The sequence below is a fragment of the Phyllostomus discolor genome, chromosome 5, assembly GCF_004126475.2.
Source record: "Phyllostomus discolor isolate MPI-MPIP mPhyDis1 chromosome 5, mPhyDis1.pri.v3, whole genome shotgun sequence".
NCBI classification, from domain to species: domain Eukaryota; kingdom Metazoa; phylum Chordata; class Mammalia; order Chiroptera; family Phyllostomidae; genus Phyllostomus; species Phyllostomus discolor.
Window position 1 is genome coordinate 11,327,319 of NC_040907.2, and position 19,714 is coordinate 11,347,032.

Consider the following 19,714-nt stretch of genomic DNA (forward strand, 5'->3'; position numbering starts at 1 on the left):
TCAGCACCCACGAGAATGGAGGACGGTGATGGCGCAGCATTCTCTCTGCGTTATCTCTCTGCACGATGATCGCAGAGAGAAACTGAACTGGGAGCTGGAGACCTGGGTTCTAGGCTCCAACCGTGTAACACCGAACAGCTCACTTCGTCTGTCTCTCTAGGCCCCGTTTCTTCAACTGTGAAATGAGGGGCTGGACCAGGGCCATGTCTGTCAGCTGGAACATGCCAGAGCTCCCTTAATGAGCGCTTCTGAGTGAAAGAACACCCTTAGCAGCTTTATTTCCTCTGAATCCACCACTTTCAGGCTTCAGTGCAATGATGTCACCATTAACTAGCTGAGCCTTGCCATTCCTATGAGTTGAGCAGGTTCCAGCATTCTTGTTGACACAGACACACGCAAGCCCGCTGCTGGCAACGAGACAGGGCAGATCCTCAGAGCCTACAGATCCACAGGTCAGGCGCACTCACCTTGTCCTCACTCAGGGGCTCGGCATTGGACTCATCCAGAATGATCTCCATGATGCTGAGCACCTGCTCGGCCACAGCTGCCCCACCACTGTCCTTGCTCTCCTGCTCTGCCACCAGGGCCTGGGGGAGGAGACACAGTCACTCTGGGGCAACGACACAGCCACTCACTGCTGATGCTATCTGCCCCTTACAGACACCCTTCATGGCCTCGTTTCCCAGAGACTGTCCATGTGTGTGTGTGTGTGCGTGTGCTCAGAGTAAGACCAGCACGCAGGCCTTTGAGAAGGGTGAAAATGTCACGTCCCAGAATGCTCTCTGGTGGCCCCGAGGTGAGGAGCACTACTTTCCACTGGTGTGTGGTCTGGAGTGTTGTAAGAAGTAACTTCCTCTGCCTCTGATCTGAACCCTGGAAGGGGACAAGACAGCTCTTGGATGTCACGGCAGCAGCGTGGGGGTGAGCCAGCAGGAGGAGAAGGGGCAGCCCGAACCATCCTGAAGGGGCCTCCGCACCAGTCGGACAGACAGACGAAGGGCCTGAAGGCCACAGACCACTGCATCTGAGTCCAGAACTGAGCGGTCTTTCTCCCACCCAGGACTTCCAAGACTCAGTCCTCATCTCCTGCAGCCCACACTCTTTACCAAGTTTAGCGTCCCCAGCATGACGTTCAACGTGTTCATTTCCAGCTTGACCAGCTGCTGCCGGTTGACTTTCACCTTCACGCAGTAACTGAACAATTTCAGCAGCACCTGACAAGAAAAGCCAGTCAAGACCCACGAGACCATCAGAGAGTGGAGGTGTGGGGACGAGCAGGAAGGAACGTTTAAGAGACGTGATGTATCATCAGCAGGTCCTCCTCCTGAAACCCAGAAGACACAGAGGGAAGTAATCCCTAAGGGGGCACGGTAAGGTGGCTGGGATCTCACGTCAGCTAGGCATTTTGAACGGCAGTGTTCTCCAGCAGGAGCCCTCGTAGGCTGGTGGACCTCTCACCATCTCTAAACCTAGAGCAGACACCAAATTCCTAACGGAGCAGGTGATGCTCCGCTGTCTCGGGGGGATTCTAGTACTAACTCGGAACTAACGGTCAACAGGAAGACTCCAAGCTCATGGCCTGTGGGGGCTCAGAACCACGCAGGTCATTTAAAGCGTGGGCACGGTGATGTGTGTCCTCACACCCACTGGAGGTAGTAATCGTAGTGAGATATCTGTGCTGCCACTGGACTCCTCTGCTCTTTAGTAATGAGACAGACGAGTAACCAAACGGAATCCTACAAGAAGTGAAAAAGTTACTTATAAAGTCCATTTAAAAAAATAGTAACAGACCCAGTACAGCCTTTTGTAGGAAAAGACTGTTAGACATGGCTCCACAGGTCACTACAGGGACATGGCAGAAGGCTGCCATCACACTGGCGTTCGGGGTGTGGGCCAGGAAGAGGGTAGTGGGGAAAGGGCGCCTGGACGCAGAGGGCTCAGGGAAGCTGCCAGGTCCTTCACCGGCTTGCACTGGTCCACGGCACCACGCTGCCCTCTAGGGCTCAACGGCACAATGACCATGAACTTCTTTCCACAGGGGCCTCTCCCACAGCAGAAAGCTGGTCCCACTGCACTGCCTCCAACTCACCGTTAGAAGGTGGCGTCCCTGCTTGAAATCTTTGATCCCCGCCAGCCTGTTCAGCATGCACTCCAGGCCCCCACACTGGGCCATCACACCAGCCATCTTGTACACCTCCTCTTCATCTTCTTCTTCATCTGGGGGAGCAGGGAAGCCGAGCAGAGGCAGAGGGAAAGGGGAGTAAAACTGGGAATAAAACTGACAGCCCTCTTCCAGGCTGATGACTTGTTCCCTTTTTCACATCTCCAGCAAAGACACAGCAAATAAAAGGGACTGATGTTAGATATTAAACTACACTACCTCACTCTAGCAGCTTTTTAGAATATTCCAATCAGTTAAAATTATTTACTCAAATATGTGAAAATACAAGCACCACAACCACTCTTGGGGGATGTGGAGAAGCAAGCTAAAAATAAATCTGACCTCAGATTTGTTGCTAATTTGCATTCTTTTCCCCAAGGTTGGTTTTTTTCCCTCCCCAACCCCAGAGGTATCTGAATCAGACCATAGATGCCTGTTTCCCTCCTCAGTTGGAGAAGTAATCTCCCTTCAATTCCGACCAGGCGTACAAGAGAGCACCTGCCCAGAACACCCCCAGGTCCCAGGACATGAGCTGCTGACCAGTGCCGGCCCCCGAATTCGGCCTGCAGCAGTTACGTGCGAAGGGGCCGTACCTGTCGTGGAGTCCAGGGACTCGATGAACTCCTCGGTGGCATCGCCAAGCAGCCCCCGCATCCGATAAACAATCCTCATGGGCTCTCCCTGAGCAGAGGAAGTTGGAGAAAGGTACTTGTGATCAGGCCCAGAAAATGCAAAGAAACAACACCTGGTCTTGCTTTAATGCCTCAGCGACACAGATAACTTCTATTTCTCTATAAGATGTGAACCACAGAACCTGGAATGCAAACGCACTGCATTTCACTTAGGGCACAGGTGGCAAACACAAGGACCACAGGCCAAATCCGGCCTCCACCTTGTTTTACTTGGCGGGCACCTTGTTCCTACCCGGCAGCAGTGCTGAGCTCCTGGCCCTGGTTAAGGAGCAGTTACATGTAAGCTAAACTTACATTCGGCCCTTTGAAGGCAACCACGAGGCTGATGTGGCCCCCGGTGAAAATGAGTTTGATACCCCTGTCTTAGGGGAAAGAAAGCTAACTTATTTAGCATCTGTTTAGGCCAGGAACTGTAGGAAGCCTTTTACAGACATTATCTCATTTAATTCCATTAAAACTCTAGGTAACAACACTAACAACTATTACTCACTGTTTTACTCTGTGCTAAGTCCTATGCTAATTAAGAACTTCACGTTACCCTTCGCACCAGGTTACAGCAGCTTGTGCAAAGTTACTCAGCTACAAGCCTGGGTCTAATGCCAGGCCTGCATCTTCAGGACAAAAACTCTAACCCGGAAGGACTACCACTCAAAGAGTCAAGGCAAGGGAGGTCAACAGAATCAAAGAGCTCTGATTCACGTCTCAGGAATCAGAAGCAAGGAAAGACAATACATCAGCCTTTGCCTACAGAGAGCCTATGGCCTACATGTAACCACCTGGCAAGGTGCAAATTCATCTGAACTTCCTCAGTCTGGAACTCTACACTGATGGGTCAACAAAGAGTAAGTCTTCAGTAATTAGAAGGTTACAGCGCTCTGGAGGGTCGTGAGCGTTCACTGCACTCCAGGTAATGAGGCAGGCGCTCCAGCATCTCCGTTACTCTCACCGGGAATATGAGAATAATAGAGATGAGAAGAGAGGAATAGTGGAGGTGAGAATAGTGGAGATGAGAACAGAGGAGATGAGAATAGTGGAGATGAGAATAATAGAGATGAGAAGAGAGGAGATGAGAACAGAGGAGATGAGAATAGTGGAGATGAGAACAGAGGAGATGAGAATAGTGGAGATGAGAATAGAGGAGATGAGAATAGTGGAGGTGAGAATAGTGGAGATGAGAACAGAGGAGATGAGAATAGTGGAGATGAGAACAGAGGAGATGAGAATAGTGGAGGTGAGAATAGCGGAGATGAGAATAGAGGAGATGAGAATAGTGGAGGTGAGAATAGTGGAGATGAGAACAGAGGAGATGAGAATAGCGGAGATGAGAACAGAGGAGATGAGAATAGTGGAGGTGAGAAATGGGCACTTGAGGTCGCGCTATATGAAACGATGCCGTCTCCGAGCCCATGATCCGCATCAGGAGGAAGAAGGTCCTGGAGGAGAGAACTTGTCAGGAGGGCTTCTCAGCTGTGGACACTCAGTGGGTGCTGAGAGGGAACAGCCACAGACCATGGACAGACTTAGAAGAGAGGACAGGCTCCAGCCAGGAGCCAAGGAGGTGGGCTATTTATCGGGAAGCAAGAAGGGGAGTGGATGAAGCCCCAAATAAAAGCTGCTACAAACTCTGGACTCGTCAGAATGACCCCTCAGTGGATTAAACACACTAATGTGGGGGTCAAATGACCCTCAACTTCCACCTTGCCTCATGGCTCAGAAGGGAGGTGCCCATGTGTATTCTTTGGGTTCCATGCCACCATTTACAAGGATGCCCACAGAAGCCTGGTCTGAATTTCTTATGTGCCTCAGGGATTAAGTCTGTATCATTCTGTTTTGATGCTAAAATGTCAGCGACAAGACGCACTGGAGGGCAAACTTCTGCATGTCCCTGAGCCAGCAGCACCGGATCTACCCAGCTGGCAGCTGACAGTAAATGCTGTCCAGGACTCCCAGCACAGTGGGGAAGCGGGAGGAGTAAAAATATGTGCAAGTTAAAGGCCGACAGCATGCTACCAATCCGGTTTCTTAAACTCTACAGAAATACTTGGAAGTAAGTCTAGAAAAGTATGCAGTGCATCACTGGGACCCTAGTTTGCTGGAACCAATTCTTTGATTCATTTACTAAATGTCCCCTTAATAGGGACAAGAGATGAGAAGAAATGGGAAAGCGAGAAAGAAAGGTGGGAGAAAGGAAGGAAGGAACAGGAGGTCAGAAAAAGAAGAGGGAGGGGACGAGAAGGGAGCTGACTCGGGCTTTCACGAGCAGACAGAGCACCGAGGTGGCCAAGAGGACCAGAGAGCTGGGCTTCCTCCGCCTCCCTTCCCCCTCCTCAGCACTAACTGCCTGTTTGAGCCTCAACTCCCCAACTAGTAAAACAGAAATTACGCCTCCCTGGCACAGCCACCGGGAACATGTTCAGATAAGTAAGCAGGCCCTAAAGAGCTGGGGATCAACCTCAGTCACGAGGTGTCTGTCTTCAACGGGTAGGAGGCAGCAGGCGTCCCCGCTGCAGTGCTCCTGAGACATCGCCCCGCCCGCTGCACACCGCCAGGACACACACCCACCCACCCTCCCATGAAGCTCTGCACTGGCCAGCTGCCTCAGAGGAGGACACGAGGCCTGGCTTCCCCACACAGGCACGAGCAGGGGCAGACAGACGCCTCAGCAGCGCTGCTGCGAGCTGGGGAAGTGACGGCCGACAGCGGCTCCCCCGGTTCGAGTCTGCACACATCAGCAAGTCAAACCGCACCCCCAAGCACGAAGAAACAAGCACATACCTCGTTCGTGGTGCACCAGACCTTCTTGTAAACCTCAGCCACAGGAAGGTCCAAACTAATGATTTTATTGTTCACTAGAAGCTGAACGGAAAAGCAGACGAGGCTGTTATTCCAGGTAATTGTAGGGCAGGCACACTTCGAGATCAAAGGGCACTTTACAGCGGCGGCTCAACTCCTGACTTTCATGTGTCGAGGATCAACCGAGTCTCCCTCTCTTAAAAAATGTGCATGTGTGCACGACACAGAATTCTGTACACGATCTCATGGGTTACAAACACCCTTTAACCCAAACCATGGACCCCAGGCTACAAATCCCTGCCAAGGACCTTCTCTTAGCCTGAGTCCATTTCAGCCTCAGCACCAGAAAAGGCAATTTTCTGTTTCACCCAACATGGTTTTCATCATGTGCATGATAACACCAGACACAGAGCCAGGCATCTGCACGAGAGCTGAAGGGCCAGCAGTTACGGACATCAGCTGGGAGTCACCAGGAGGCCTCTGCCCAAGCAATGAGAACAGTGAGTCTACGCCATGACAAGCATGGCAGGCGGGGCAGGGCCTTTGACAGGTTATTAACTTTACGTCAAGCCGGTGGGAATCATGAGCCCCACTCGCAGATGAGAAAGCTGAGGCCAGCTAGCTGCCCAAGGTTAATCAGCTCCCAAGGGCAGAAACCTGGATTTGGTCCCGGCCCACACTCTGAACCACAGCAGCACTGCCCCACGCTTGTTACCTCCATCCCACTGTCATCCTCCAGGAGAGCCACCAAGTCACAGTCCTGGCAGATCTTGTTCTTTATATCCCTCATCAGTGGCCCAATGCCCGGTTCGTTGCTGCTGTAAGGGTTGCCGGGCATCCTGCCCTGTAAGAAGTCTTCTTGTTGGGGGTCCTTCTCCAGGGTCACAAAGAACTCAGTGACTTCATTCTCCTCCTAAAGGACAGAGAGAAGGAGGCATCAGGAGGGACGGCCAAGGCCTCTTAGATTTATACCATGTTCCATGACCGCTCTGAGGGACATGCCAGACTCATCCAGCCCCTTGCACATTTAAAGACTTAAAGAACAGGGAGCTTGGGTCGATTCAAAAAATCCAAATATAATTCAAACAGCATCACTTCTCAAGCACGTCCCCATGGGAGAGACAGCATCACAAAGTGGGCAGACAAGGAGTGGCGTGTGGAAGCCATACACCAAAATAAGCGCACAGCGGAATGGGGGTGGGGGTCTCTCCTCAGCCGGCTCGTCTCATGGGATGCCGACCAAGCTGGGGCCAGGTGACTTTGTCACCGGTGGCCCTCAAGTCCCGAAAAGGGTCTGCTCTACATTACACAGCATCAGGCATGCCCCACCCCGTGAGAGGTCATAAGAGATGCATGACCTCTCATCTGTAACTGAGGATCCCGGTGTTTCTCTCCCTTGCTCGGTAACAGGAAGGGGTCTTTGGATCACACCCTGCTTCTCTACGGCTCAGGCTAGGGAAACAGACACGGATGTGCATGCACCCAAAACGGGGAGGAGGGTGTGTGAGAACGTCCTTACACCACAGCTCAACGTTCCTTCATAGCATGTTGGGTTGACGAGCAATGGGATTTTGGCAATGGAAGATTAGACCTAGTTTAACAACAACAAAAAAGGCTGACCTTGACTTTATATTTGGCAAGTAAGACCAAGGAAGGTCTTCAGTTTTCCATCACTGGGAACAGGAAAATTATGAGGCTGCTTTTGGTTTTATGTCTGTCAGTGGTGCTTCCTAAAATGTTGGCTGGCCCTGGCTGGTGTGGCTCAGTGCACTGAGCACCAGCCCATGGACCGAAAGGCTGCTGGCTCGATTCCCAGTCAGGGCACACGCCTGGGTTGTGGGCTGGGTCCCTGGTTGGTGGCCTGCAAGAGGCAACTGATCGATGTTTCTCTCTCATACTGATGTTTCTCCCTCTTTCTCCCTCCTTCCCCCCGTCTCTATAAATAAATAAATAAAACCTTTAGAAATAAAATAAAATAAAATAAAATAAAATAAAATGGTAACTAAGCGGCCCACAGGTGGTAAGACTGCTGAGGACTGTAACGCGCCGCCGAGAGGTTCCTGGCGGAAAGGCTCCCGCGGACACACAGAGGGGCGCGGGGAGCGCCGCCGCTTACAGGGTAGATGATGCTGCAGAGCCTCTCGAAGATGAAGACGGGAGTCCGGTAGTCGTCCAGGTTGTAGCGCTTGGCCGTCTCGATGCACACGGCCATGAAGGCCTTGGTTTCCGATTCTGTTCCTGCCCGAAACCAGAGTGGCCAAGTCAGCCAGGGGAGCAGTTCTCACCCACAAACCATGGCGACGCTTTGAGAGGCCCCATTGCTAACCACCTCCTTCTGCCTGGCCAGCCTCCAAATGCCCGACGTGGGAGCGTCAATGGTTCCACCGGAGACGTGAGGCCAGCTGGGTCTAATACTCGGACCTCACTCCAGCTGGAAGCCTCAACGCCCAAGTCCACGCCATGCGTCATGGTTAGCTGGACACACATCCTCCTCGCAGAACCACAACCTCTCCTTCTCCTGACCAATCAATACAGGGGCTCCAAAATGGCAAGTATCTGACACTTGGACATGATCCTAATGGTATTCCAGTCAAATCTAAGGGAAGTTATAAGCTTCGTTCTAAAAGGTCATGTAGATTGCCTTCTGCAAACCACAGACATAACTTCAAATCACACGAGGAAGGAGAAATACCCTCTTGAAAAGGGTCCAACCGACAAGGTCACGAACCATCTGAGTGTGGTGGAATGAAAATGGCAACAGAAGGACCTCCATGTCTGGCAACATAGCAGACTGTGTTTCCTGACCAACTTCCCACTTCTCACTACTTAGAAACAACTTAAAATACTGAATAAAAAGGTATCAGTGGACTGCCACACTAGCAAAGAATGAAAAGCCAAATTTAAGAGTGACTAGGGAAGTTAGAGGAACACAGAGGCACCCTGGCTGGTGTGATCAGTGGATGAGCGCTGGCCTGAGAACAGAAGGGTCACTGGTTCGATTCCCAGTCAGGGCACATGCCAGGGTTGCAGGCCAGGTCCCCAAATGGGGTGGGAGAGAGGCAACCGGTCAATGTATCTCGCACTTCAACGTTTCTCTCCCTCTCTTTCTCTCTCCCTTACCCTCGTCTAGAAATAAATAAAATCTGAAAGAAAAGAAAATAAAAAACAAACATCAAGGCTGCTTTTGCTCTGAGCTTCAGTTTCCATAACCTGCCAAGATTTCACAGCCGGACACAAAGCCCCACGCCTGCCAGGCAGAAAGCTTAGCAGGAACACGCCACACACACACACACACACACACACACACACACACCCCTGGTACCCCAAGAGAGCTGCATACCTCCATGTACAGGCCAACTAGAAATGACTCTCCCTTCCCCAAGGCAAATACTGTCTTCCCGTAAGATGTGGCAATGAGTGCGGGGGCGGGAGCAATCTCGGAGAGCTCAGCTGCTCACAGCGGTCTGTGACCCCCACCACCTACGAGATCTGAAAGCCCGAGGTTCAGAACGCTGCTGCGGGGAGCCCCGGGAGGGCAGTGCCCCCAGAGGCCTCGTGGAAGCTGTTTCAAATCCTCCCTGGAAAGCCCCACCTCTGACTCAGGTCCTGGAGAATTTCCTCAGATAAATCCCCCAAACACAGTCAAGAATCACAAAATACAAAAAAAAAAAAAAAACAACTAAGGCACGATAAACAAGAGCCAAAATAACAAAGAGCTGAATGGAATCAATAAATATTTCCAACTTTAAAATTATCATCAGGCACAGAAACACGTTTGATGTTGAAAGACTATAAAAGGGATGGGAAGTGTCAACAAGAAGGACACAACGGGTGGACGAACAGGTAGCACGGAGCACAGAAAAAGTCAATGAACTGAACGACGGAACAGAGGAGGCCACCCACAATCAGCGCGAAGGCACGGGGAGGTGAGCCCCACGGAAGAGCGGCGGAGAGACGAGGATGAGAGCGAGCGGCTCAGGGCTCCCAGAACCAGGGAAGACGCCAGTCTGAGAGCCCCTGGCCTGTTCCTGCTCCCGGCGCCGTCCCCAAAGCCCACACTGGACCGGCCCCGCTCTGGGGCTTTGCAGCTCCACAACCCAGTTTTCTCTCGGAGGAGTTCCTCCTCCCTCCTCACGGGAAGGCACGGCCATGCCTCCCCCGACCCCCCTGCCCCAGCTCTGCAGAACTCAGGAGATCAGACCAGCATCCCAGGCAGACCTAGAAGGGACGCGGGGCCTTGGGCTCCGGCCGCCGGGCAGCACTACCTGTGGTCATGTCCTCCAGCATCTCCAGCAGCATGTCCTGGGTCTCGTCGATCAGCTTGGTCCTCTGCACCACCAGCTTCCTCAGGCACAGGTACCCGTTCAGCACGGTGCCCACCAAGCGGCTTTTAAAGTGCCTTTTGATGGATTCCACCTCGACGAAGGAGGAGAGAAGGCCTGTGGGGACAGGGAAGAGTTGCTGCAAGAGCTCTGGATGAGAATATAAGCGAGAAAGGGCTGTGTCTTCAAAAGATTATTGGCAACTCAAAGGCAGGAAAAAGCCATCTCGGTGCTTGGCACAGAGCAGGTGCTCCACGAAGGGGACTAGTCAGCAGAGAGCAGGCGCTCGAACACGTAAACCCGCAGGTGAGGAGAAGCGTGCAGAGCTTGCATGTGCACTACGGCCAACACGTGAGGGAAGAGAGCCGACTCCCCACCCCAGGAACTGGGGGTCGGGCCCCAAAGGAAGGGCCGGCGGCTCTCTCTACCTGTGAGACTCTTGAGGGCATAGCCCTGCTGCAGGTCGGTGCTCAGGGAGGCCTCCTCCAGGGCGAGCAAGCGGGCTATTTCCTGGACAGGACGAGAAGCACAGTTAGTGTGACAGCGCTGTCGATGACACTGGTCACCTCCACCGCCGGTCCGGGAGCTTGCAGCACCAACCAAAGACACTATGTAGTCCTCACACTTTGTTCTAACGGTCCCTGAGGCTGAACCTTTGCAGACCCCCTGTCCAAGAAGCCAAGCATGGCTGCACTGATGGTCAGGGATTGCTTAAAAACTGGAAGGGCCTAAGTGCCCCCAACAGATTGCCGCATCCTTGTGACAAATACAATGGAGTCACAAAAATAATATTTTCAACAAACATTTCTTCTCAGCACAAGAGAATATTGCAAAGCGTGTATCAGAGAAAGAGATCACTGGTGGAACTAGGGAAAGGGCTCCCCTGGGACGCAGGGGGTACCTTGGTGATGAGGTTGCCCACGTAGGGCAGGACGCCCCGAGCTGCCAGGTAGACTTTCCAGTGGGCGGAAGCGATGAGCTTCTGGTAGAGAGCCAGGTACTCAGCGGCACACTCGCCGGCCGTGCTCACTTCGTCCAGGTAACTGCCACCGAGACAGACAGGCTCCGTGAGAGCTCAAGTAGCTCCTACGGCCTCCTAGTTCCTCACGCTCCTTCCACCTTCCACTTGTGCTGGCCTTCACTCCCCCTTCCTTGAGAAAACCCGAACTTCCCACGCGGGAACTCCCCAAACTAGGGAAGAGCCTGGAGTACACACCAGGGAATGGCATAGGATGACCATACTCATTTAGAACGAGCACCAAAGTATGGACAGTGACTATCTGGGCAGCGAGCCTGCTTCTGACCGAACCCCTCGGAAGGGGAGTGTTCCACAGGGTGGCCAACAACGCTGGCCTTGGCATTAGACCGCCTGAACTCAAACACTGCCTTCCGGTGGAGAAGTGGACCAGCCCCTTTAAGCCCAGGTTGCTGTGAGGATTAAATGAGATAACGCACGCCAAGCATTTATATGCTCGTAAGCTGGTGCCGCCACCACTAAACCCCAGCTTTCCACCCTTTCTGTCTCTGTGGCCCTCCACATGGAACGAGATGTTAGAGCACGGACACGCCTCCCATCACCCTGAGCTACGGGCTCCCCTGGGAAAGCAGAAAAGGCTCTAGCCGTGGTCTGGCCGCTCTCCCCCTCCCACCCTCACGTGGTACCTGGTGAGGAGGTCGAGGACCTGCTGCTTGCGGCTGGGAATGGTGGCCAGAGCTTCCACAATGGTGCAGGCCGCCTGCCGGGCAGCCTGTGTGGCCGGAGTGAAGAGCACCTGCAGGGCACAGGAGGGAGCCCCTGGCTCAGGTGGCGGCCTCTCGGCACGCCCCCTGCAGGGCCGTCAACCACCACCTGCCCCCAAGTCCTCTGGGCAATGCTCCAGGAAAAGGTTAAAGGCAAAAATCACACGCTCTGACCCCAGATCTGACTGCCACAGACTGGGACAGCGGCTGCTAGGGAGGGTCCTGCACGAGACTCTCCATCTAGTACTTTGGACAACAGACCTTAGACGACTGAACTGGGAAGACAAGTGGGTATTTTCCTTAGCAAAGACTTCTATAATTCTGTTCTGGGGACCCCTACATGCCAAATATTCCCCATTCTACGTGTCATTGGACAAATGGGTTCTGAAAAGACAATTGCCAGACATCAGCTAGAAGGACGAGGGAGAGGACGGCAGGAGGCAGATGCACAAGACGGACGGGGAACAGGGACCGCAGGCCCTGCAGCTCAGCTCCACTAAGTGGTCAGGGGGGAGAGCAGGAGCGAGACAAGCTTGATGAGAGGGCACCGAAGTCCTGCTCTGGCCAGTCCTCCACGCTGGTGGCTGCAACCGAGAACCTCGACCTACCCTCCCTTCCGCTTGGAAGGAAGCGAGAAAGCAAAGAGAAAGGAGAGGAAGCGCCGCACCTGTGGGAAGGTGCTCGCTCTCTGCAGCCGGGGCAGCAGAGGGGGGCCCAGGGGAGGCGGTCACTCACTTGCCGCAGCCAGTTGTTATGGCCCAATTTGAGATCCAAGGGCGGGGTCCTCTTGCCCCGACGGCTCAGGAACTGCTTCCACCTCCACACGTACTTCTCGGTCAAATAGAGATGGTGGAGCTCTGATTTGCTCGGGGACTTCCCATTGCCATCTATCCCTGGCAGACAAAGGGGTGCGGGGGGAGTAAGGGAAAGGAAGAGAGCGCACAGGGCGGATTCCGCAGCTGTCAGGACAGGGGCAGGAAGGACTGATCTCCCAAGTCTTCAAGAGACAAACAGACCTCTGATAGGAAGACACTTCTTCCAGGCCTCGTAGGACGCTTTGGGGTCTCTCTTGAGCCACAGCTGAGCCTGGGCGTGGATCTCATTGCTGTACGGCTTAACCGTAGTGAGGGCCTCCACGGGAACGTCCTGCAGGAGTGCACGGAACAAGGGGAGGGTGCGTGAGGGCACACCTGAGCCACGGCTCTGACACAGGGCACTGACACCCCACGGGGACACGTGAGAAGGCAAGAAGATGAGAAGGACCGATGACTGTATCTCCTGTGCCCAGATGCACGTTCTGGGAAAGCGTTTGGATCCGGTTTGGCAGCAGCATCTGCGCACCAAGCCCAAGGTCGCTGCCTCTGACTGTGTGGGACGAGGGGGAGCCGGCTCCCTGCAGACAGTCCTGCAGCCACACACACCAACTCCTACCCCAGGCTGACGTGCAGTTTCCCGAGCTCAAATCTTCAAGGGGTTCCTGCGCTGCCTCCAGAATTTAAAGAGCCATTACTAATCGGAACGCAAAGCCAGCGATTCTCAAACTCTTTGGCCTCAGGACCACATCACACTCCTAAAAGTCACTGAGCACTCCCAAGAGCTGCTCGATGTGTGGTTCTAGCTGCAGGTATCTGCCATGTTCACAGTCAAAACTGAGACGTCCTTGAAATATTTACCACCTCAGTGAAAAATAAGATTAGATCCATTACCCGACAACTAAATGACATTTTTTGTATTTTCCAAAACAAGAGTAATCTAGAGAAAGGAGGGGCACAGCTTCCACTCTGAAGGCAACTGAATGACTGCCCTCAGGAGACAGCTGGGCCCCGGGCCTGCTCCCGCTGTCGAGCAGCGGCGGCGACGCGCTGCTTCGGTCGAGCATGGGAAAAGCCTCTGGCCCCACACAGACCAACAACTGGGAAGGAGAAGAGTCTTTTCATACCATTTTCAATTAATTGTTCATCTTCTCTCTGATACGACACCAAACTTCAACCAAAATTCAAACTGTAGGTTCTTAGAGACCGGCTGTCGTGTGGAACCGGAAATCAGTCAGTGAACTTCACGCTGCATGACGCTACACTCCGTCTTTTACCCGTGCATGACTCTGCGACACGCACGAGTCGTTTGGAAGACACTGGCTCACTGAGCCATGTCAACTCCTCTGCGAGTGACAGGCTCGCTTCTTTGTCTGTGAAGACAACGTCCGCCCAGGGCCCAACTCTGAGCAACCACTGTCTGCCTGCCAGTCGGCCTCGCGAGCACAAGTGGGTCCCAGAGAAAGCAGCTGGTTCAGCCAGCACCTCAGACAATCGTACAAGTGCCTTCCTTCAAGACAGCACTGTCCTTAGGTGTAAAGTAGGGGCACCCATGTGTACTCCCCAAACCGTCCCCTAGACAGGGAAACGGGGAGCACTCGAGACGTCAATCAGCACTGCTTCGCCGCAGGCTCCTGACCCAAGCGCCCGGCAGAGAGAGCCTGGCAGCAGCTGCCTCTCCTGCCCAGATCCAGCAGTCCCACCAGCGCTGACGCTGCACCACCGGGACCGTGGGCAGCTCTCTCTAGGCCAAAACCAGCAAAACGTGGAGAGAGACAAGGGGCACCGGGGCTCAGAGGGTAAGAACTCTGTGGGAACCTCCCTTCACCTCGCACTGTGGGAAGAATGACAGTGAAGTGGGACTGAGGTTCTTTTCAGTTAAGGGCCGATCCGTTTCCTGCAAACCAGCTCAGGGAATTGAACCTTCGTCAAAAAGAAGGAAGGAAGGTACCTCAGTCCCATCTTTTCTGAGGACTGTCCGGGCAGACCAGGTGCAGGGAAATGTGGTCAACTGTTCGACACCAGCTTCTTCCCAAGTGCTTACCACTCAGAAGGCAGCCCGCCTGCAACGAAGGCTCTGTTGCCTGTCAAGGGATGCCACGGCGCATAGACCACAAAGAGCGGCGGGAGGCAGCCAGCCTCGGGCACGGCCAAGGGAGAGAGTTGCGGCCCGCACGTTCTATGAGCTGGTACAGGCAAGCCAGTTATTTTAGGATAAGAACTTGGCTTTATTCATCCACCTCGCAATGATTTACTGCATGGCTACTGTATGCTAGATACCACACCATGCACTGGACGTAAAAAGAAAAGTAAGAAGTCCCTGGATGCAAGGAGCGTGTGGCCAGCCTGGCAGAGAAGGGGACCTCCCGAGGAGCAGCTGACGAAGGGGAGGGGAGCATTCTGGGCAGAGAAGGCAGCACACCGCCACAGGTAACACTTATTAAGGACTAACTCGGGCCAGACCCTGCTCTGAGCGTTTGATCTCCGTTAAGTCATTTATGCTGCACACCATTTCAAGGCGGAGACTCTAGTCCCATTTTACAGATGGAAAAAGTGAGGAACCTAAGTTAAACAGTTCGCCCAAGGCCGCAACGCTAGTAAATGAAGACGCTGCGGCACGGGGCAGGGAGGAGCACCATGCTGTCCGGGAGCTGCGGGCCCCCAGTGCAGTGGCAGAAAGGTGGTCCCCCGTGGGACTGTCGTGTCTGTTCTACTCCTGACCTACCTCTGAGAAACCCTCCTTCTCAAAAATCCCAACCACCTCCGCTGAACTGCGGCAAAGGAAGTGACGGTGTTCCCTCCCAGGGTCAGGGGAGGTCAGCGCAGGGCAGGGCACAGTGCTGGCCAGGGCGCGGGGGGGGGGGGGGACACACCCCGCCCTGCCTTCAGAGCCTCCCTGCCCAGTACCTTGTTCTTCTTGCTGGTCGGAGCAGGGGGTTTGATCAGCTTCTGCAGGATCCGCAGGCACATGAGCGTGATGTTCTCGACGACCACGGGGGTCTTGATGTTCACAGCCATGAGGAAGAGGCTGAGAGCTGGGGTCGGGAGGCAGGCGGAGTCAGGACCGCAAAGCGCCCCCCCCCCCCCCCCCCCCGCCTCCCACGGGCCGCCCGAGTGCAGTTTCCCTGCCGCTCCCCTCTGCGCTGGGACTGCGCCTCGTGGCCTCCTTTCCCTGCTCGGAAGAGCTCCCGACGGGACGCTCCCGAGACTCACCGCAGCGCAGCCGGAGCTCCCAGCAGCTGTCCTCCTTGGAGATGGAGTCCGTCAGCAGCAGCATTTCGTACTGGAGGCTACTTGCCTGAAAGGCCAGCCAGAGGCATGAGTTAGAGAAGGGTCTGAGGGGTTGATCCCAGGGCTGGCTCTTGTCCAGGCTCTGACCCAGGAGACCCAAGAGAACTAAACTCTTGGTCACAAGTGGCATCATAAGAGGAAGGACAGATGGAGGCCCTTGTACCCCCCACAGCCGACCGCCCACATCCTCTCCCCTGCGGAGCTGGGTCTGACCAGGGAACACCGCTCTGGGACGTGAGCTCAGCAAGTGACCACGCTGCTCGGCCATCACAATGGGACCCGAGGGAGGAGTCAGACGGGACCCCTGTCCTGCTCACCAGGTCGGGATTGGCCCAGTGGCCCTTCAGAGCTGTGGAGACTTTGCCAATAATCAGGTCGTTCATTTGCTGGGTGGCCTCCGGATTGTCTCTGCAGAAGCAAAAACAGGGTCTCGTTACCCAGCAAAGGGGCTGTGCCCCCCTTTCTACTCAGAGGAGCCAGAGACTCGGAAGTCCTTGTCTGGGGCTATGTGGCCTTCCCAGGGCAAGACCGCAGCGCCAGCCCACGGCGGCGCCCTGGTGTGCAGTGACACTACCAGTCATAGGCCCCTGGCGGGGGAAGGGCAGACCAAACAGGGGAGCCTCCCTCCTGGTCCCCGTCCCTGGCTGCACAGCCCTCGGGCGCCGGGTGGTGTGTCACAGCCCCCGATCTCGGCGTTCATGCTCAGTGTTGGCCACAACTCTCTCATCTTCTCCAGCTGTCTCCCCTTCACTTCCCACGGGGCATCCGCACTTTCCACCCACGCCCCTTTGTAATGATGTCCACACTAACAACAAAAACCAAGAACTGCACCATATCGCTTTCTTGCTTCCCAACACTTTTTGAATAAAGCCCGAAGTCCTCACGGCGGCCTACAAGACCCATCAGGATACTGCCCCCACGTCCCGCTCCTGAATTCCCGTGTCCGTTTCCCCCAGGCGCCCCTCACTGCAGCGGCACGGGCCTCCCTGCTGCACCACCCCCCACTCCTGGCACAGCCCGCCTCCCAGCATTCCACACACGCTTCCTACACGTGCAGCTCATACCTCACGTATCTGCGCGGCTTGCTCCTACTTCACACAGCTCTCGGCTCTAGTATCACACCCTGAGGCCTTCCTGGACCCCCGTCCTGTACTGCAACCCCTCCCACAGACAGGGTCCCACCCGCTCTATTTCCCTTCACCGTCTAACTCCCTGCCATGGCACGGTGGCACTGCTGTGCGCCGCGGTCCTCCCACCTGGAACGGGGGCTACAGGAGGGCGGGGACTTCGTCTCCCTTCCCACCGTGCCCTCTGAGTCTGGCACAGTGCCTGGCATTCGGCAGATGCTCAAGAAATATTTGCTGAGAGTAACTAATACAGTGAGGGATATTTCTCAGCCACCCAACAGGTTCCGGAGTTTCAGCCACATGCCCCACAGACAGCCACGCCCAGCTCCGGGCCCTCTACCGGCATGCACTACACACTCGACAAATGAGCTATTACTCACGTGAATTACTTCATTTCATCCTCACCACGAGCCTTTAAGGCATTTACTATTATCAGTATTTTTCTGATGAGAAAAACCTGGGCTCCAGGAGTTAAGGAATTCGCCCCAGGGCCCCAGCACAAAGTAGCGGATACTAAGTCTGGGTTGTTGGGACCCAGGGTCCGAGCCCCTGATCACGAGGCTCCACTGCTCCACTGTCTTCTCATGGGCGAGTCTTGAGTCCAGCTGCCCAGTCACTACCGTCTCCTCTTTCCCCAGAACCTGGAGACCATTTCCTCAGGAAATCTCACTGGAACCAACCAAATACACTATTTCCACGGGGTTTCAAACGCTCCCTAAGTTCACGTCTCACCACCTGGAACAGCTCCCCACTTTCTCCTCTACGGTAAGCTAGCCGACCTGTCTGGCGATGAGAGCAGGACGCTCTGCACCCCCTAGTGCTCCTGGCACGGCTGCTGCCACCGACCCCCGAGCTGCAGGCAGTACTAGCCCCGCGCCGGCGCAGGCTCTGACCGAGTCAGGAGGCACATGAGCTGGCGGACCTCCTCCCGCATGGCTGCGGAGCCCCGGCGAAGGTTGTAGTCGAAGAGCTCCCGGATGAGGCCCTGGGAGACGAGGATGTGCCTCAGGGCTGGGTTGGAGGCCAGGGCCCGCAGGAGTGTGATGCAGTGCTCCGTGACAGCGGAGGCGCAGCCGTAGCACTTGGTGGAGGACGTGTGGCCGCAGCCCAGCACGGACAAGGCGCGGTACTGGCTGGCCGTGAAGGTGGGCTGCACGGAGGTCCGGGACGACTTGGTGGCCGCCTCCCTCTGCTGCAGGTCGTACTCCAACAACTCTTTGCGAGAGGCAAAGACTTTCTACGAAAAAAGGCAAAGAAAGAAATAGCGATTAAAATAAGGAGGAAGAAGTTGTTAACTAGAAATCAGCTTTGGTTTAAAAAAAAAAACACTTTACATGCATTTCTGACTCAACCTTCCTGGTAACCCCACCAGTCAGACACTCTATGCCCACTTCACAGAGAAGGAAGCAGGCCGAGGGCTGGTGTGGCCGCGGTAAGCGGCGGAGTCAGAACGGCCTCTGATCGCAGGCCCACGCCCTTAGCTCCCCTGCGGCACCGTCTCGTAAAGAACAAAACAGCGGCCAGAACTGTAGGTACTTGCAGCAAAGATGACACACCAGTGACTGGGGCAAGGACACCGGCTGCTCTCCTTGCCCACAGGCGGCCTCCATCCCCTGGGGATCAATATTCCACTCGCTATAAGGCCCACCCTGGTTGAAGGGCGTCAGTATGCCCCACCCATCTACCCTGCCAGTATTTCCTGTATCAGAAAAAAGGAACAGACTCTTGGCACCCAATTTTTTTAAACCAGTAACCCCTCTACTAAAAGATGGGTTGCGAATGGTCAAGAAAAACAAATCTGTCGTCATCTCCATTTCCAATCTCCTGGAATGAACTCGCACTCTGCCAAGCACCAGAAGCCGCAGCGGGAGAGGAGCACTGGGGCGGCTGCTGGATGAGCGCAACGGGGCTGCTTTGACAACTGCTGGTCACGCACTCTGAAGTCACCCCCATTTCTCCACCTGAATGATCTTGGAGAGTTCGTCAAAGGAGTTCTTGCAGTCCCCACAGTACTCCTGAGCCAACTGCAGGATGTAGCGATTCACGCTGGCTGAGGTGGAGCTGACGCCCCCCGCTGAGCCCGAGTCATCCTGCAAACGGAGAGGGAAGCGGTCAGCCTCCACCGGTCAGCCTCCACCATGAGGTGGTCTCGCCCAGGGGGCGGTCTTCTGGTAGTGATCCAGAACACCCTTCGAATGCCCCGCCCACTTTGGGACTACCTGCGGCTTCTCAGGCGCTGCCTCATTCACTTTGCAAAGCAGGTTCTCCAGCTGTGGCCGATGTCCCATCAGCTGATGATACACCCGATCCGCTTTGTCCAGAAGTGTATTGATGTTGGAAACAGCCTAGAGAGGAAAAGATGGGCACAATCTGAATGAGTAAACCATCCACTGAAACGTTCCCTACAGGTCACGTCCTGGGTTCAATGCACTACTTCTGTTCTTTGCAATAATCCTGTGGGGAAGGCACACAGATAAAGTGCAGTATCGACAGGTAATTTATGGCAGGTCCCACACTATTAAAATGCACAGCTGAAACTGAAACTTTGGTCCTCCTGACTCCGAAGCCAAAAGATCTTTTGCCTCTCCCCTGACGCTCCCAGTAGTTATCCTAATAGTCCGCGTCTTCTCACCCCCACATCCAGTCCCGCCCCATCCCGCCGGCCGAGAGTGGCCCTTGAATGAGCTAACCCTGAGGGAAGACCGACAGCTGCAACGTGAAGCAGTCCGCAGAGAAAACGCAGGGCAAGCCACCCAACCCCTTCCCACCTTTCCAG

The 19,714-nt window shown here is 54.7% G+C and overlaps 1 protein-coding gene across 5 annotated transcripts in view; it reads right to left on the reverse strand.

Moving 5' to 3' along the window:
- The window catches only part of UBR4 (ubiquitin protein ligase E3 component n-recognin 4), a 119,069-nt gene that overhangs the window by 19,151 nt on the left and 80,204 nt on the right, over nucleotides 1-19,714 (reverse strand). For all 5 annotated transcript variants that reach the window (XM_036025400.1, XM_036025398.1, XM_036025397.1 and 2 more), the window contains 19 exons: nucleotides 19,158-19,283; nucleotides 18,900-19,028; nucleotides 17,832-18,175; nucleotides 16,129-16,219; nucleotides 15,734-15,818; nucleotides 15,428-15,555; nucleotides 12,725-12,854; nucleotides 12,444-12,601; nucleotides 11,631-11,740; nucleotides 10,870-11,011; nucleotides 10,397-10,478; nucleotides 9,912-10,085; nucleotides 7,763-7,884; nucleotides 6,362-6,559; nucleotides 5,629-5,709; nucleotides 2,755-2,842; nucleotides 2,090-2,217; nucleotides 1,107-1,214; nucleotides 468-587 (listed from right to left, as the gene is read on the reverse strand). In XM_036025400.1, the coding sequence (XP_035881293.1) occupies nucleotides 468-587; nucleotides 1,107-1,214; nucleotides 2,090-2,217; nucleotides 2,755-2,842; nucleotides 5,629-5,709; nucleotides 6,362-6,559; nucleotides 7,763-7,884; nucleotides 9,912-10,085; nucleotides 10,397-10,478; nucleotides 10,870-11,011; nucleotides 11,631-11,740; nucleotides 12,444-12,601; nucleotides 12,725-12,854; nucleotides 15,428-15,555; nucleotides 15,734-15,818; nucleotides 16,129-16,219; nucleotides 17,832-18,175; nucleotides 18,900-19,028; nucleotides 19,158-19,283 (2,544 nt within the window). The remainder of the gene's footprint in view (nucleotides 1-467; nucleotides 588-1,106; nucleotides 1,215-2,089; nucleotides 2,218-2,754; nucleotides 2,843-5,628; nucleotides 5,710-6,361; nucleotides 6,560-7,762; nucleotides 7,885-9,911; nucleotides 10,086-10,396; nucleotides 10,479-10,869; nucleotides 11,012-11,630; nucleotides 11,741-12,443; nucleotides 12,602-12,724; nucleotides 12,855-15,427; nucleotides 15,556-15,733; nucleotides 15,819-16,128; nucleotides 16,220-17,831; nucleotides 18,176-18,899; nucleotides 19,029-19,157; nucleotides 19,284-19,714) is intronic.